Here is a 17,992-nt window from a genome sequence, read left to right on the forward strand (position 1 = left end):
ATATTATCTCAGGAATAGTTTTATGTAGTACAGGGAGTGGCTACCTGGCAGGTGGGTGGTGGCAAGTAAAAAGTGGTCTACAAGAATAAAGATTGTGGAGGGCACAGCTAGGATTTTGGGATTATGAAGGATTATGATGACACCACGGCATTCCTGGGTCAGTGGGGACCTTTCCAGCAGATTGTTTTCTTCTTGCTTTGTGCCAGCATCTTTCCCAATGGTTTTGGTGCTTTCTCTCTTGTCTACCTGACTGACATTCCCAGTCACCACTGCCTGGTTCCAGAGGTTAACTTAACCAAAGATTGGCAGGAAGGTATCATCCCAGTAAAGGTATGTAAGATTGAGGAAGATAGAGTTGTGGCTTTGCCACCTTGTTTTTAAATATGAAATTCTCAACTGTGACATATTACAGCCTGGCCAGTCAGAATTTAGATCATGTCATAGTACATGAAAACTGAATTATGTGTACTGAACTATATCATTGAAGCCCTGGACAATCATCAACAATATTGTTTTGTCTTTATTGGTGATATTGTTTCACGCCCTTCCCTGAAGCACTTTTAGGTGCCCCTGGGTCCCATTCTTGGAACAGTCCTTTTTTTTCCATATATGCTCCCTCTAGGTGAAATAATTCATAGGCATGGTCTTTACTACCATTTATATACTGATGATACACAGATATACAGTATGTCGCACTTAAGCCTGAAAAGCCCACTACGTTGTCCACCTTAAGAGTGTCTAGCTGACATAAAAAACTGGATGTCTCTGAACTTCCTTCCGGTAAATCCAGAAAAAAGTAAGATTCTTGTCATTGGCCCTGACGATGTGCAAATAGATTTAAAATCCTCACTTGGCCATTCATTCATCTGTCAGAAACCAAGGTGTCTTATTTGATTCCACCTTTTGAGACTCATGTCTGTAAGATAGTACAATCTTGCTTCTATCACTTAAGGAACATTGCCAAAATTCTGTTCATGTCTGACCTTCACAATACAGAAACCATCATACATGTTTTCATTTCTTCAAGATTTGATTACTGTAATGGTCTCTAAGTGGCATATATCAGAAAACAATTCATAGACTTCAAATAGTACAAAATGCAGCTGCCAGACTGCTCACAAAAACTAAGAGAAGAGATTATATTACCCCCCTCTTAAGGTTTCTACATTGGCTGCCAGTCCTTTTAAAGAATCAATTTGAAAATTCTACTTTTGACTTTTTAAGAACTTCACAGCCTAGCACCAGATTTTATCTCTGAATTAATTGCCCCTTATTAAGCTGCTCGTAGTCTATGGTCCTCAGGCAGGAACTTGTTGATAGTGCCTATAACAATACATAAGACTGAAGGGGACAGAGCTTTTGCTGTCAAGGCCACACAACTCAGGAACAACGTGCCCGAATAACTTAGACTAGCAAAATCAATAGCTTTCATTCACATTTCTTTCACAAAGCTTTTGAATAATCTTTTGAATATTTCACTTTTAACATTGCTTACTTGTGTTTCTATTTTTATTGTTTTTGTTTTTTTATCTTGAGTGATTTGTTTGCATTTGTCTTTTCTTTGTTATTTTGTCCTTGTGAAGCACTTTTTAATCTCTGATTTTGATTAGTGCTATATAAACAAATTATATAAATATATTATAAACATTGTGCTGCACTTTTCAAAGACCTATCAAAGCATTTGATTCAGTCGATCATGGTGGTATTCTGGAAAAGTGTGCTTAATTGGTGAAGACGGAGGATGGAGGGTGCTCCATTAAATGGTTTAATGATCATCCCTCAGGTAGAAGTCACACAGAAGTTTGTAACGGTTCCAGGTCACATCCCCTCAGCCTTATTAATGTATTCTACATTTCTATGTGGTTGACACGTCTGCCACTAGCTCTTCTCTTACTCTCACCATCGCGAATCTTCAATGACCATCAAGTATACTGAAAAAGAAATGTTATTAATAAAATTAATAATGTTTGTGTCACTATGAGGTGGTGAATGGGAAAGAGGAGCTGAGCAGATGCAGCAGATACAGGCTGGATGTGGTCAGAAATCTCTCTGCTCAGGGATACATTCCTGGCAGGGACGTCAACCTCACAGACCTGGAGCAGGAGGACTGTGTGGACGGGTGGAGCTACAGCACAGACATCTACCAATCCACCATAGTTTCTGAAGTGAGTGAGCGCATGTACCTGAGTGCTTGTTGGTCTAGTTCAAGTTTTAGAATTGAGGTAGAGTCAGTAATACTGACCAAGAAGTGAATGCTGCTGCTTTAAATCAATAACTGATCATCACATTGACATGTATTCCTTGTGCTCTTAATGTTTTTATTGTTTAATCATTCTTACATGAATGTTCAGTTTGACCTGGTGTGCAGTGAGCAGTGGAAGCAGCCGTTCACCTCCACGGTTTACTTCCTAGGAGTTCTTGTTGGATCCTTCTTGTCAGGACAGCTCTCAGACAGGTACGAAAACACCATCTCATCTTTTTCATTTACCTTAATGTACTTGTAAGTCTTGATAATTCTTTATTTGAACAATGTAGATAATTATAATATTTTTTATAATCTTATAAAAAAATCCTGAAGATGTGCTTGTTTTACTTTTTTGCTAAAGAAAACATTGCAGATTTTAGTAAAGGAAATTTTTAGTTTTTCATTTCTAATTTCTGTACTGTAAACTTTCATGTAACAGTCCTTTTTTCAGTGTCAGGTTCATTTTTGTGATACAGCATGTTTTGTTAGGTAAAGCTACATTACATATTGTTATGACCTCTGAGCTCAAGAAGACAAAAAACTGTATTTTATGATCAGTGTTTTTGTTGTGTGTTTTTGCCCATTTTGTCCTCTCATTTCATTGTTTCACTTTTCACTAGATTTGGAAGAAAGCCTGTTCTGTTTGCAACCATGGCAGTTCAGACATTTTTTACGTTTGTTGAAATCTTCTCAACTTCTTGGACAGTGTTCTCCATCCTCCTCTTCATCAGTGGTTTGGGACAGATCTCCAACTATGTGTCCGCTTTTGTACTGGGTAAATGCCGCAACAATATTTTTATACATTAGTGATTTTGAATAATGAGGGATATAGAAAGATAATTATGATTTAATTTTTTATAATTAATTTAATTAAATATAATTGCATTTGTATTTTTTACCTTTGCACTTTCTTATTCGTATTTCTTCCTCTCTTTTTCTGCAGGTACTGAAATCTTGACTGGCAATGTGCGGGTCCTGTTTTCATCTATGGGTGTATGTCTGGCCTTTGCCTTTGGTTACATGATGCTGCCTCTCTTCGCTTACTTTTTAAGGGACTGGCGCTCTCTCCTGTTGGCTTTGTCTGTGCCTGGCCTGCTCTACCTGCCCCTCTGGTGGTAGGTTGAACTCTTTACAAGAAAATGTATTTGCGGTAAGTTTTCCTTACCATGCACCATAAACATGGCAACCTATGGCTCTTATTTGGTCCTTTCTCTACAGGATTATTATAACTTGTATGCACCCACTTTGCAGTATTTTAAATCCCTCGGATCCAGCCTAAACATCTGTCTCTGTGTTGAATGACGAGGCAGGTTTGTCCCAGAGTCTCCTCGATGGCTGCTCTCTCAGGGACGAGTGGAGGAGGCTGAGACCATAGTGAGAGATGCTGCTAAGAGGAACCAAGTTCAGGCACCAGAGGTCATCTTTGATAATTACAATGTACAAGTAAGTTGGCTTTGATTTAAATCATACAGGTATTGACACAGGAGCAAATGTGTGTGAGGAACATAAATGTCTATACCAAATTGCCTTGCACTACATCCTGATAGTTGTCAAAACATTTCACTATCGCTAAAATCACCAAAGTCAGTAGGATTCATCATCTGTGGAGCATTTATATCTGTACAAAATTTCATGGAAGTCCATCCAGTAACTGTTAGCATAGCATGGCTAAACACAACAAACTGCTGGTGAGACTGAGGTTTTGTATTTTGCAGGCTGATGAGACAGAGACGCACCCTAAGGAGCATTACAACATCTTCAGCCTGATATGGACCAGAAACATCAGAAACACAACTGTCATTCTTTGCATGGTGTGGTCAGTATTCTGTCTGAGCATCAATCACCATACACAAACAATTAGATTCAAGCAATACTAATAGTTACTCATTTACATTTACATAGATCTTAACTCTGCATAGCTGCACACATATTGAAGGTGGCTTTTTGGACCTCATCCAGCGCTTTTTTTGGTTGATATCCTAAAAAAGCTAATTCTTAGAATATAATGTCCACTGGTGCTCACTGGTTAATTACATTAATATGTATGTATTCACCTTAACTACTCTCAACATTTTTAACATTCCTTGTTTTCATGGTTTTGTCTTATAGTCTGTGCTATTAAATTCTGTTTCTATGTAGGTTTCCATTAAAACATCTCTGATATCTTTATCTCTGTCTCCCTAGGTTCAGTCTGAGTGCTGGCTACTTTGGCCTGTCCCTGAACACATCCCGACTCCATGCAAACCCCTATATAAGCTGCTTCATCTCAGCAGCTGTAGAGGTGCCTGCATACATTTCCAGCTGGCTGGCTCTGCGATACCTTCCTCGACGACTGTCTGTCATCTGTATCTTGCTCCTTGGAGGAGTGTCACTGTACTTGATTCAACTGGTGCCTCAAAGTAAACACTTTAAATTACAAGAGCTAAAGGTTTCTCAGATGTGAAGATCCCTGCTGCCAGAAAATTCCTCTTGTCTCAAGACGAGAAAGAACAATAGAGATGTGTTGCATAAGATGCTGATGTAGTGGCACCATGTATTTCAGATGGAAAATTATACTTCTAGGCTAGTGATAAATAACATGCTACACTGATTCTTTGTAAGACTACATCCCAGTTAGTAGTGGTACTCTCACTCAAAACTGGCAGAACACGTTTTTTACAAAAACTTAGATAACAGGGCAAAACAGAAACTGGCGAAAACTGAATTCTGCCGGTTCAAACAGCCTCATCTCTGCCCTGATTTCTCTGTTGAATACCTAGGACTGTGCTTGTTTTCCATCTAAGCCCGCACAGCAGAAGAAATCATGACATGGTGCATCACAATACTGCCTTTTTCCAAAAAATATATATTTAGGCTTTTAGACCCAGGGGAAAAAGGTTTAAAAAATAAAAAAAAATAAAAAAAATCTACAAACACTTAGTTACCATGCATTTAATCAAGTGCTACAGAGTGAATCATACAGAGAGTTTGTGTTTCTGTTCAATTTCTTATCCGTCAGGTTTATCAGACCTGTCTGTTGCACTGGAGATGCTGGGTAAATTTGCTATTACCACTGGTACCGCCCTGCTGTTCGCCTACACCGCAGAGCTTTACCCAACGATGCTCAGGAACACAGCGACAGGCACATGTACAACTGTTTCCAGAATTGGCAGCTGCATTTCACCTTTTTTGCTCCAGCTGAGTGAGTAAACTGGTCTTTAGTAGTTATTATTACCATTTGTTTAATGTGGATCTATCTCAGCACATAGACAAATTTTTGGAGAGAAACATCTGATTTCACCTATATACAGTATGGATGCTCTATAGACACACTCTTCCATCATAATTTCATCTTGTCCTTGTACAGGTGTATACTCTGAGTACCTGCCTTATATTATACTGGGGACTCTGGCTGTTGTGTCTTCCTTTGCCTCCTTCTTCCTTCCAGAGAGTTTTGGACGACCTCTGCCTCAAACTATTCAGCAGATGCATCAGAGAGGAAGGTGAGAAAGGAATACATAAATTTTTTTATGCTTCTACCATGTCAATCTTCTTATAATATACAAATTATTCAAGATTATTCATGATTTATTTAAAGCCCTCATGTGTGGACTTTAAACTTTGTGACTCTGGCAACTCTCACTGGTAATCACAAAACAGACGGTGATGATTTAAACTTTTTTACACTTAAATGAAATCATAATTGTTTTATAGCCTGTTTTAGAATATCAATCACCAAAACGTCTCAGTTGTTACTGCCCAGACTCAGTAAGTTTAGGTTTATCTCAAGAGCTTTACTTTACACAGCATGTGTTTAGCACTGTAACTGCAATTGAGGTCCTTTCAAGTTTCTATCCTGGTCCTTTCTCTCAGGAGGTTCCAGGTTCTCCCAAGTTAATAGAGTTTTGCTTTGGCTCACCTTGAAACGTGAATGTCGCTGACTGTCGTACATGACATGGCTGACCAGTGGTCACTTTATCACTCAGAGTATTGGTTTCTCTGCTGAAAAAGAAAAGAAAATATTATTTAAAAGTATTTTTAGTCCTTGGGAGAAGTCATAACATGTATTTTCAAGAAAAGGGTAATTTTATGAGACTTTAAATCAAATCAAAACCTTTCAAGAAAAATGTTGTTTTAAGAGTGCAACAACCAAAATACTGCAAGACAGTCATGACACTGGCATCCTTTCCTGAATATTTCTGTCAATTTATGCTTTTTTTTCATGTTTTTGTACCTAAACAACCTGCTACGAAAAAATGTGTAAAATAAATTTATTCTAGACGGACCAACTGATACTATGTGTCCAGACATGAAAATGGCAACAGAAACAGAAAATGTTAGACTAATCTTTTAGTATAATATCAAAACCATGTATGCCTTCATTATTTTCATCATCATGACATCATGACGTGTTTGTCTTTTGTTCCAACAGCATAAAATGCCCAGTCATCACTAGAAAAGAGCACTCAAAATCTGCTTTTCGACAGCCAATTGTGATTTTCTAAAACTTTACGTACATGAATGAGACGAAAATAAAATCAATAAAAATATCTCTTACTAATATATAGAATGTATTTATATATTATTTAATATATATTCTTATTGTTTATCATTGCTACATTTACTGATTTTACTATTGAAAATTTCAGAAAATTGTTTCTATATTGACTAAATTCCATAGGACATTGTGGCTTTGTACTGTGCTTTGTAACATTATCCCCGAAGTTGTCTGTAATATTTCCATCCTCATTTACAAATACAAAGGAGCAAATACATCAGAAATAAAGGTCAGTCCAATAAAACAACACAATGAAAAATGGTGTCCATTAAAAATGTTTTTTTTTTTTTTTTTTTTTTTAATTAAATAGTCCACTCAAGTCTCACAAAGGTAGTGTTTATTACAGAACTGTTTGATTATATTACAGTGTAGAACACTTTCTACCTTTCAGGTCACTCTGCATGTTATCTTCAATCACAAAGATGTGTACAAAATATTGCCTATAATTGTTTCTATGCACATTTTAAAAACAAAAGTTGCAGTTGCAATACCATAAAACCCTAAATGTGGCTGCTGGTTCTGATTAATGTCTCTTCAGAATATTAGAGATGCACTGTTAATTTTATTCATTCAAAGTTACACTATTTTCATAATTTACAGAGCAGTATTATGTAAGTATGGTAACAGATGCATTGGTTCACTCTTCATTTAACAGTATTTTGGCGCTGTCTTAGAGAAAACATCATTCCAGGTTTGCAGAAATTATATTATGTCATGTTCTTCAGTCCTGTTGAACCTGCATAATTTCACACATCCAGAGACAAAAAGAACCATCTTTTGAGTTATACCTGACAAATGTCCATTAAGCAGAAATGTGCAGAGAGACTTGATGTTTGCCCAGTTATTCCCCTCAAGCTGGATCAGTGCTGCTCCTTGTTCAAGGGACAACTGCAGACTTCCTTTCACAAGCGTTTTCTTCTTCTTCAGTGTGTGTGGGTGCATAAGATGTCTTCTGACAACATCTAGCGTAAAAAAAAAAAAAAAAAAGAGTGAGACACTTGCAGTCGTGATTGACAGACTACACAGCAGTGAAGGCCTATTTTTCTTACTGTAGGTAAATGAGGCAAGCACCTAAAGCCTGGTATGGAGCATTTTTTAAAATGTGTCTAGTATATAGTATATAGCATATAGTATAGCATAAAAATTGAAAACTACAAAAAACTAATGACCAGATCAACAATCACCCTTGTCTTTAGAAAAAGTAATCACAGGGAGGTGTAGTCTTACCCAGGGAACTGCTGCATGTGAGTGATTGTGTCAGGCAGTGGCATTCCATAGCTCTCAGGCAGCAGGAGACTCAGCAACCCTGCCAGAGCTGTAAGACTTCCCATGAGGATGTAAGGCAGTGAAATCGAATAGCTTCCTGTGGCAAAGCATCAGAGGAGGACACACTGAAAAACAACTCTAGCTACAATGGTACTTTAGAGCAGTTAAAACAAAAAGACAAAAGGTGGAGACTTAAAAAAAACAGTATCATGCATCAGTAAACCCAACCCATTAAATCTTAACTGAAACTAAACCGACTCCTAAACTAGGCCGGTTTATCCAAACTGAGTGCTAATCAAGCCTGCTTTTATTCTTTTGTTCTAGTGACATTTGTTCTTGTTTTGTTTTTGTAGTTGGTCCAGCTGCGTGTTAGCACAAGTCAGTTGGGGAAAAGGACTGCTTTTCTTAACACTGCATCCCTGCAAATGCAATTCCATTAAAAATATTTAAAAAATCTAGACACTCAAATATCTCAATGTACACACACACACACACACACACACACACACACACACACAGCAAACAGCAGAGCTGAGAGGCTGCTCCGGTGAAGTGAAGATTACTGAAGTTGATTTAAAAGGCCAATAAGAACTTTATCAAACCACCTGCTCAACAAGCAACAGCCATGTACAGATATGTCCACCTGTAGTTGTATATTTTATTGTATATAGTATTTCTAATGTATCTTATTTACTCTAGATTCTATTTCTATTCATATTTTATGTCGTTATTAATATTTGTGCTGCTGTGTCAATTTGAATTTCCTCTACAGGGGATTAATAAAGGCACATATTATCTTAAACAGAAAAGAGATATCTGTTTTGTCCGCTGTCTCGCGCTGGTTAAGCTAATAGCAGATTGCTATACGAAGACAAGCAGGTTAGGTGAACCGGGAACTCTAAAATTGCCCTTAAGTGTGACTGTTAGTGTCCAAGTGTGTTAACCCTGTAACAGAGGAGCCAGTCTCACACAGCCCTGTATAGGATGAGTGGTGTAGATAATAGATGGATGGAGATTTTACAACTTGAAGTGCGTCCATGTAGTATTTTAAGAAAGTCAAATTATTCCAGTAACTTCAAGAGAATGAAGATCAACAGACAGATGAGTGATGGGACATAAACTTGATGGGCTTTACGCAGATGTAATCTGATCCTTACTTAAGTAAATGAAGTATGGAGCAATAATGCTGCCTATTCTGGAGGCCATGGAGCAGGCGCCAAGAGCTGTGTTCCTCAGTACAGTTGGGTAGAGTTCAGCTGTGTAGGCGTACACGATGGCAAATGTTGTCGTCACGGCAAACTTCCCTATCATCTCGAGCGTTATGGCAAAATAAATCAGGTCTAGAGGGTACAAAATATTCAACTGGTCAAGAATGCATGTGAGTTATAAAATAAAATTGACAATTCAAACAATAATTCAAACAACTTACTGCTACTTAAAATGAAAACATCTCAGATCCTGCATGAGTGTATCTGCTTGCTTGTGAGCAAGAAAGCAAACTTGAGTTTTCCAACTATATAATGATAAATTTATGATAGGTAATGATCTTACATAAAACAACGAAGGAGAAAATTGCGGAAATGCGTTAAACTGTTGTCCATTGAAGTGCCATACTTGCTGGTATGAGCCGTATAAAGAGTAGAAACAATCCTCCCATGAAGAGGGTTGAGAAGAGACTCAGTCTTCTGGAACACCAGCGAAACAAAACCCATGACAGAGTGTAGGCTGGAATCTCTACCAAAGCCGACAGGAAACAGTTGAAGTACGCGTCGCCGTGAAGGTTCGCCGTGTTCAGGGAAAGTGCAAAGTAGCCGATAGTCACGGTGTTCCTGTGGGGATAATTCGTAATCATACATAACAGTCTGGTAGGTGTTTATTACCCTGTACAGCTAAATGACACGGCACTACAGCCTTTTGAGAAACAATGAAACTTGTTTATTTCCACACTCAATCGGTTTTTATCAGTATTTCTTGTCTGGAGATTGTCATCTGTCAACTAATGGTTGTAAATGTATGTATATGAAATTAGGTTGAATCAAAAGCTGCAAAGGAACTGAGGGAAGGACTTTCACAAATGGGCACTGACACTTTGTTGGCACTGTCACTGAAGTAGTTGAGGTGTGAAGATCACAAATACGGTATGTGGTGATTAATTAAGACTGAATCTGCCCTTCCTCATAGAACAAGAGAACAAGACTGGACAATCCTGACTGGATGCTCACATGCCGCCACAACAGCAGTCAACAAGATACCAGAAAAACCGGAAACCAATGTGAAGGTAGTTGTGCAGAAAAATGATCACCTGCTAATGTTTATACATATCTGCTTCATATGTAAATAGTCAACTATTTGTTTTCCATATCAAGATAAAAGGTAATAATATATAATTGTTGTCTACAGCTTGTTTCTGCCAACAAGTGGCCAAAAAACGTATTATTGCAGGTTCAAGAAATGTAACAGCATATACAAAGGACAGTTGGAAGTATTGCTTTCTGACCATAAGTGCAGATGGGAGACATTGAAGAAAATTAAAAATATAAAATCCCAGTAAAAGCTGTTGCAAAATAGTCAACAAAGAAGTTTTGGTGACATTTTTAAGCCTTGGTTAATTTATAATAGATGATGTTATTAAGAGAAGAGGCATAAATGTCAGTATATGAGAAGCATTTGCAGGGCATTTATGTATGTTAAATGAAAGCTTTGAGCTGTGATGGCAAACAATAGATCGGAAAAATATTTAACTTTTGCATCCTGAATATTTTTTGACTGTTTAAGTTAGTCCTTCAATAGCAGCCAAAAAAAATAACATGCAAATTAGGGCGTATCCACCTGCTCTGATTAGCTCGTGACTTCTTAGTGTTAAACTAAATGGAATGGTTTCTAAATCAAAGAAACACCAAGCTGCACCTGTTTTCAGACTTGGCAAGGAAGTGAGTGCAGGAAGAATACAGCCATACTGTGCAGTTACATAAAACCTGATTTTGATCTTAGCTGCAGGCTTCACAGCACCCAGCAGATCATTATTTGTTGTTACTGAGATGGCTTGACATGTGGTTGAAGTGATGCCTGAACAGGCTGAAACTGTGTGTGTAACAGCGTGTGTATATGTCTATATATGAGAGCTTATGTGAGTGAGTGTGTGTGTGTGTGTGTGTGTGTATAGTTGTGCATGTAGGGTCACTGTACTGAATGTGCAGGTCAGGTGGGACAGCAGGGACTCACCACACCAGCCACAGCGTGACAGAGATCCAGCGGATGTTTGGAGAACGTAGCAGGTCACAGATGTTGTGGGCTGTCGTCTTCTCAGACTGATTTTCTTTCTGTGGGGCAGCAGAGCACGTGGAACAACAGACACTTAACGAGCAGAGCCATCAGTCTAGAAATAATTTCATTACAGAGAACATTGTAATGGAATGGCCACTTGCTGAGTGAGCACATGCATATGCACATGTTCACACATACAGTACCCAAACACAAGGATCAGAAATCAATGGAGGCAGAAGTCCAACATGAAATGACAAAATGATGCGGCAGAAATAGTTTTAATCAGTTGTAAGATATGGTTTCATCCCTTCTTAGCATTCATTTTTATCATACTATTCATTTTTCAGTGCTGCTGCATATACATAATTGTTTATATTTGTAATATATTTGTGCATCAGTGTCTTCTAACATTATGCTAACTTTTGCAACTTGCTGAATGCTACAACTCTGGATTCTGCTTTTTTGAATAGAAAACTGAGAATTTGGCCCGTACCTCTATCAAATATTGCGAAAAATATAAAAAATGACCAACTCCACACAAACACACAGGCTCAGTAGGATAACAATACCTCTAATCCAATTTCCCACAGTAAGAGGCAAAACAAATGCTAGTGGTACGAATTATGTATTTTATTTGTATTAAGAATGTAAAAATGTTCCAGCATAATAATATAGGACTGGTAAACATAAAAATAAAACTTGACTGTTATGGCCTTGTATATATTTAAATTGTGTTTCTAAAACATTAATCATTCAAAATGATATTGATTTAACCACTAACACTTTCTGACCCCTGCAGAGAGTCCATTGGCTCTTTCCAAGGTGGACAGTGCAGGACAATGTGTCTACACAGAGGAAAGGTTGTCAGTGAGGCAGTTTTTGTTTTGTAGAACAAAGTTAATGGTTTAAAGGTGTGAGTAAGTAAGGCCTGCTGGATGAAAAAATTAAATTTGTAGAAAAACGGTATTACAATGAGCTCCCTTAATGGAATCGTAACATCCAGTTATTCGACATACATATATAGCTGCTTTACGATACTCACAGACAATTCGAGCAAACATGCCCAGAAAAGCTTACCCACAGCAAACCAGTATGAGCAGGGAAATGTGTGTGGACTGGTTAATGGCTTAGGTATAAGGATTATATGGTTACAGAAGTATTGCGCTTTCAGTAGAATAGAAGGCTAAATTCATTGTCATTCCCCATGGCTTTGGTGATAAATTATGAAGTGATAACTTTCCTTTTTTTCGTAAATTTTATGTAGTGACATTGACAAATTGATTTGGGTCTATTTTTGAGACTTTGAGACTTAACTGATGTTGGTCTTTTCAGCTTTCTCTGTAAACCTGTTTTCATAGAGCAGGAGAGGTGGAAGATCTGAATCACGATCTTCAAGCAGGTTCAAGTGAAGGCACAGTAACTTTAATTAAAGTCATGTTTATATGATATATGTCAAAAGAACTATACGTCATATAGTGTAAAACACAAACACTACTATAATAAACTGACAGTCACTTGAAACTATCTGAAAACAGAGCTTTAACTCCCCACTCCCTAAGTTCAACAACTTGTACTGAATTGAATATGGTACACCTGCATCTGGCTACTATAGCGGCCATGGCAGTTCCCAGCACCTTGGTGTTCATGCACTCACACATGCACTCAGTTTTTCACTGAGATCTCACCTGCGAAGGATTAAAGATGACAGATGGTGGCTCAATTTTGTTCTTCTTAGCAGCATCTCTCACTATGGCCTCAGCCTCTTCTACTCTTCCCCGAGAGAGGAGCCACCGAGGAGACTCTGGGATGAACCTGCCTCATAACACGACAGAGTGAGAGAGAGATAGCTTCAACCCTTGCAACAGAGGAAACCATACTATACAGCAAAAATACAATTGAGGCTTTTCCTTTTCCTCATTTTGATTCCTTATAATTCTAAATTGAGTGGTGCCATAAAAGTAAAACCTACTTAACACTAGCCATCATTAAGTTGGCATAAGCAGATTTTGTTGTGGCTTTTAAACTGGCAATACATAGTGGTACAATCAATGTATACAAATGTATTCATTTGAAAATTTTGTAGATCATAAACTACAATCTACTCTACAAATAAAAAAAGGAATGAAAACAGTCTATCAAAAGCGTTTTATGTGACCAACAGTTCAAAACCCTGAAGATAGTCATTTTACTATGACAGAAGACGAAGAAAACCTGTAAATATTACCAACTGAGAAGATTCATCCACCCATCCATCCATCCATCCATTTTCAACGACGTAATCCAGGGTCAGGTCACGATCGCATTGGCAGTAGGTCAAGCAAGATGTCTCTCTCCCCAGCAATGTTTTCTAGCCCCTCTTGGGGGATCCTGAGGCGTTCCCAGGCCAGACGACATATATAATCTCTCCAGCATGTTTGGAACCTGGAAGACCTCCACTGGACAGCGCCAAGGAGGCATTCTAATCAGATGCCCAAATCTGAACCTCAACTCGCTCATTTCAACACTAAAGAGCAGTGGCTCTACTCCAACGACCCTCCAGATTTCCTAGCTCCTCGCCCTATCTCTCCGGCTCTAAGGCCACCCAGGGTGGTAAACTCATCTTTATCATGTGGATCCACAATTTCAATCTTTTCTTCACTACCCAAAGCTCATGACCTTAGGTGAGGATCGAAACAGATAGACTGGTGAATCCAAAACTTTGCCTTCCAGCTCAGGTCTCTCTTCACCGCAATGGTCCGGTACAACACCCATTTTACTGTTGACACCACATCAATCCACATGTCTATCTCCTGCTCAGTCCTACCCTCACTCAGGAACACCCATAGATACTTAAAATCCTTCACTTGGGGCAGCAACCCACCCCCACGGAGTGGGAGCCAGCAGAGAACCATGGCCTCAAATTTGGAGATGCTGACTGATCCCAACAGCTTCACACTTGGCTGCAAACAGCCCCAGTGCATGCTGAAGTTCAAAATCTAATGAAGTCAGTAGAACAACATCATCTGCAAATAGTAAAGAGGTAATTCTCTTAAAAAGCGGACATAATGGCAACCACCACACTGGTCAGCCAGGCCACAGGCACTGTTTCCAGCCTTCATGCGACATTGAAGAGGTGTATCAGCCCCGGCAGCCCAATAACGTCCAGTCTTCAGCATCTCGGAGCAGATCTCATCCTCTCCGGATGTCCTGCCACTGCATAGCTTTTCAACTACCTCAAAGACCCCAGAGATATGAGTGAGACTCCCTCCGAGCCATCAGACTGTGTCTCCTCCTCAGAGGACAGGTTGGTTAGTCTCGAGAGTGTTTGTTCAGTTTAGTGTTTGTTCCACTGCACGACGATATCCTCAGTCTGAGTCAACAGTTCTCCTCACCTGCTAAACAGCCTGGGCTAAGCCCTGCTTCCCCTTTCTGAGATGTCAGACAGTTTGGCTGAACCTCCTTGAAGCAATCTGAAGGTCCTTTTCCATGACCTCCCCAAACTCCTCCTACACTGCGTCCTTCGCAGCTGGAGCCCCTTTGGCCTGCTGGTACCCGTCTGTTCATTCAGGAGACCCCTGGGCCAGCCCACGCCCACCCAGTGCCTCTCACCCTGGGCAACGCCAGAAAAGGATAGATTCCAGCCCCCCTCCAGGAGTTTGTTTCCAGAGCCAGAGCTGTTTGGGGAATTAAGACCAACTATATGTAGTTTGTGTGATTGAAATTCTTGTGAGCTGGAGAAAACACATGGACCAGGAGTTCCGATGTCTCAGGCAGAAGTATTCATTGTAAGCTTGGCGCCAAGGAGAGAACTATGAGCAATACACAGTCAGCACGTGAATCAGAGTAGTACCACACCAAGTTCTGAAAATGTCTTATGGGTATATAATCCCAGGTCTTACATGGTTGCAATCCACACAGACACACACAAGCAAGCACACACCTACCTACCACCAGAGAGGCAAACAAAGGAAGCCAGGCAGGGTGAGGCCTAGGAGAAGCATCCTCCAGTCTCTGATGAAAAAAGCCAACACCGGCAGCAGCATGTATCCCACGGCAAAGAACAGACTCACACCCGCAGTGGAGAAAATTGTCCGCACACGTGGGCCTAAAATCTCTGTTCCTTGACACAAGAAAAAACACGAGAAATGTCATAGTCTTCTGCATTATCATGAACAGGTTAGCGATTAAATAGTTCTGAGATTCAATGAGTAGAGGGGAAAAAGTACCTAACACAAATGCAGACATATAATTGGATATTTGTCCCAACCCGACAACAAAGAACACGACGCAGAAAATGACCCAGGATGAAGAAAAGACCTGGATGAAAGTGAACACTGTCTGGACTGCGATGGTAACAAACATCACTATTTTCCTCCCATACCTGAAAAGGACATAAAGCATAGATTAATCGCCAAATACATGCTGTGTAGATGGGAAGGTGATTCAATGTCATGCCACAATGATTGACCTCATGTATGGTTTTTCATTGTGGCTGTATGTTGAGAGCATACATTACATAGTACATTATTTTACATTTGGTAGGAGTGGGGTCACTTTTACTGATGAACCTATATAGAATTATCAGTCATTTGTGCAGTTTTACTCCACCTCTTAGCTTCTTTTGGCTACCTGGTGAAGAAAATCAAATATCTAGCAGGTAAAGAGCCACATTTTTTTTCCAGACTTGGTCTGCACAAAACCACAGCTAAAAGAAGAGGGAACACCAGACTTGCATACGTTGAGTGGCCGGAAACATGACTCCCATGGGATGATAATGTTGCTCTGTCTCTGGTGTATGTAAGTGGGCAACTGTTGGCTATAATGTTAGCAATATCAACTACAGGTATATATGGTGACATGTCGAGCATGTGTGTCTGTTAGCTCATTTTGAAGAAGCTTTTGCCCCCAAGTAGTCAAAAAGCACCTGTTGAAGTCTGTTAAACTTCTTTCAAATTCCAAATACCCAGTTTTATTTCCTTTTTTTTTTATATTTATGACATCACTTTAGGTAACGTATCAGTTGCAGCTGCATCTGGAGCCACACAAGACTTATACAACTTTTTTCACACATGCAGTTGGACTCCCCCTAACCTGTAAACAGACTTTGGAAAGTGTGTAAAATCTGTGGGGTTCCCTTTTAACAGGCCCAATCTTGGAAATCTTGCTAATGCTTGCTTTTTATGCCTCCACGCTGTCCGTCCATCCCATTCTCATGAACGCCTTGAGGGTACTTCTTCAAAATTGAGACAAACATTCAGTTTGACTCAAAGATGAACTGATTAGATTTTGGTGATCGAAGTTCGATGTCACTGTGACCTCACAAAACACTTTTTTTTTTTATAACTCAACTCATGACATTTAAATAATTGAAAAATCTAGCAATTGATTGACAATGTGACCGATTTGTTTTAATGTTGGGTTCTGAAAGAAGTCATGGAGTTAAACGTTAAAGCTTAATGATTGGCCTAACACATGAATGGACCTTTGTTTTGGCAGAAAACTACTGCAGTCATGGGGAAGTGTTCATTGACATGTTCATTCTGACAAAGAGGTTAAGTTAATCTTTTGTCTATCACCTGTCAGAAAGCTGTCCTGAAATGAAGGAGCCAGTGAGAACTCCACAGAAAAAGACAGAGGATGTCAGCGGGTTCTTCCACCTGTCATCACACACCAGGTCCCACTGCAAAACACACACACTCACAAGAATAATAAATCATAACTACATCAAATACAGTAAAACAGTAGACTCTTTAAGATGGTATTCTAAGCAAGAAGAAAATAAATATTTATGTGGAGTTTAGAATGTTCACTTTTATTGAGACTGTACTGTAATGTTGACATATGTTGCAAGATAGTAATGACGACATAATTATGTTAAAAAAATTATTAAATGGAGGTGGACAAAATATTAGAAACAACTATATGAACCCAAAAATGGATTTCCATTTTTCATTCATGTTTGTAATGGTTGATATCTGGTTTCTTTTCTTTTTTTCTTTTTTCAGTTTTTGTGGTCAATGCTAATCAGTGGGTGATTAAATCCGTCTCATCTAACTTTTAATATCTGACAGTTTTACACAACAACTCATGCGTGGCTTTATGTCAATAAATGCGCCACATTTAGACACCAAACGATTCTCCCTTATAATGGAAGCAGCTGCAGCTTCCACTAAATTTGGCACCCGCGCAGGTACACAAACCTCAGTTGTGATGGTGGAAATGTAAACGCTCCGGTCATATTCCCACCCGTCCAGACAGCCTTCTTTTGGCACATTAGTCAGATTTACATCTACGCCGGGCAGTAAACCTCTCTCTGAGAAACTCAGCATATCATCAAGTTTGTATCTAAAGCACTTGCTGGGCACCAAGGCGCCGCTGTGGTTCTCCTCCTCCAGCGGGATGCTGCTGTTCCTCCATGCGTCCGTGAGGTTGAGGTGCGCGGGAATGAGGCAGCGGTGGGGCGGCGTGTCGGCGAGGAACACGATGGCCAGAGCGGTGAAACCGTTGGGGATGATGCTCAGGCAAAGGAAGAAAAACACCTGCTGCTGAAAACGTCCCCACTCGCCGAGGAAGGCGGTTTCCGCTTCGTAGTCGGCCATGCTTCTAGTCAGTGGGTTACGGTGCTGCACAATCAAGGCGCACAAAGTAGGGCAGAGTTAACAAGAGACGCGAATGAAGGACTTCGCAGTGGTCATTTCAAA

General features: G+C 39.5%; 2 protein-coding genes across 2 annotated transcripts; one reads left to right on the top strand and one right to left on the bottom strand.

The window, feature by feature from the left end:
* The first annotated feature begins 21 nt into the window (after window positions 1-21).
* Window positions 22-12,021, top strand: LOC111672086 (organic cation/carnitine transporter 2-like). Its single transcript, XM_023429376.2, has 12 exons — window positions 22-330; window positions 1,983-2,165; window positions 2,352-2,455; window positions 2,866-3,020; window positions 3,189-3,360; window positions 3,556-3,688; window positions 3,961-4,061; window positions 4,430-4,644; window positions 5,244-5,426; window positions 5,592-5,727; window positions 10,230-10,329; window positions 11,212-12,021. Exons 1-12 carry the CDS (start codon window positions 124-126, stop codon window positions 11,221-11,223), a joined length of 1,701 nt encoding a protein of 566 aa, XP_023285144.2. The 5' UTR covers window positions 22-123; the 3' UTR covers window positions 11,224-12,021.
* Window positions 7,103-17,985, bottom strand: LOC111672087 (organic cation/carnitine transporter 2-like). The gene is made up of 10 exons (XM_023429379.2): window positions 17,492-17,985; window positions 16,868-16,971; window positions 15,518-15,672; window positions 15,240-15,411; window positions 12,998-13,124; window positions 11,271-11,368; window positions 9,663-9,877; window positions 9,206-9,388; window positions 8,010-8,145; window positions 7,103-7,744 (listed from the first exon to the last, which is right to left on the bottom strand). The coding sequence occupies exons 1-10, from the start codon at window positions 17,888-17,890 to the stop codon at window positions 7,660-7,662; spliced, it is 1,674 nt and encodes a 557-aa protein (XP_023285147.1). The 5' UTR covers window positions 17,891-17,985; the 3' UTR covers window positions 7,103-7,659.
* Window positions 17,986-17,992: the final 7 nt, after the last annotated feature.

Source organism: Seriola lalandi, unplaced genomic scaffold (assembly GCF_002814215.2).
Source record: "Seriola lalandi dorsalis isolate HSWRI2012SDOR001 ecotype SW California unplaced genomic scaffold, Sedor1 jcf7180002054893, whole genome shotgun sequence".
NCBI lineage: Eukaryota > Metazoa > Chordata > Actinopteri > Carangiformes > Carangidae > Seriola > Seriola lalandi.

Coding starts and splice junctions, on each gene's coding strand:
- LOC111672086 (XM_023429376.2), top strand. CDS start 124: ATGAAGGATTATGATGACACCACGGCATTCCTGGGTCAGTGGGGACCT. Junction 2,166..2,351: donor AATCCACCATAGTTTCTGAA/GTGAGTGAGCGC, acceptor ATGAATGTTCAG/TTTGACCTGGTGTGCAGTGA. Junction 4,645..5,243: donor GATTCAACTGGTGCCTCAAA/GTAAACACTTTA, acceptor CTTATCCGTCAG/GTTTATCAGACCTGTCTGTT.
- LOC111672087 (XM_023429379.2), bottom strand. CDS start 17,890: ATGGCCGACTACGAAGCGGAAACCGCCTTCCTCGGCGAGTGGGGACGT. Junction 16,972..17,491: donor TTTCCACCATCACAACTGAG/GTTTGTGTACCT, acceptor TGTGTTTTGCAG/TGGGACCTGGTGTGTGATGA. Junction 15,412..15,517: donor TATGTCTGCATTTGTGTTAG/GTACTTTTTCCC, acceptor TCTTGTGTCAAG/GAACAGAGATTTTAGGCCCA.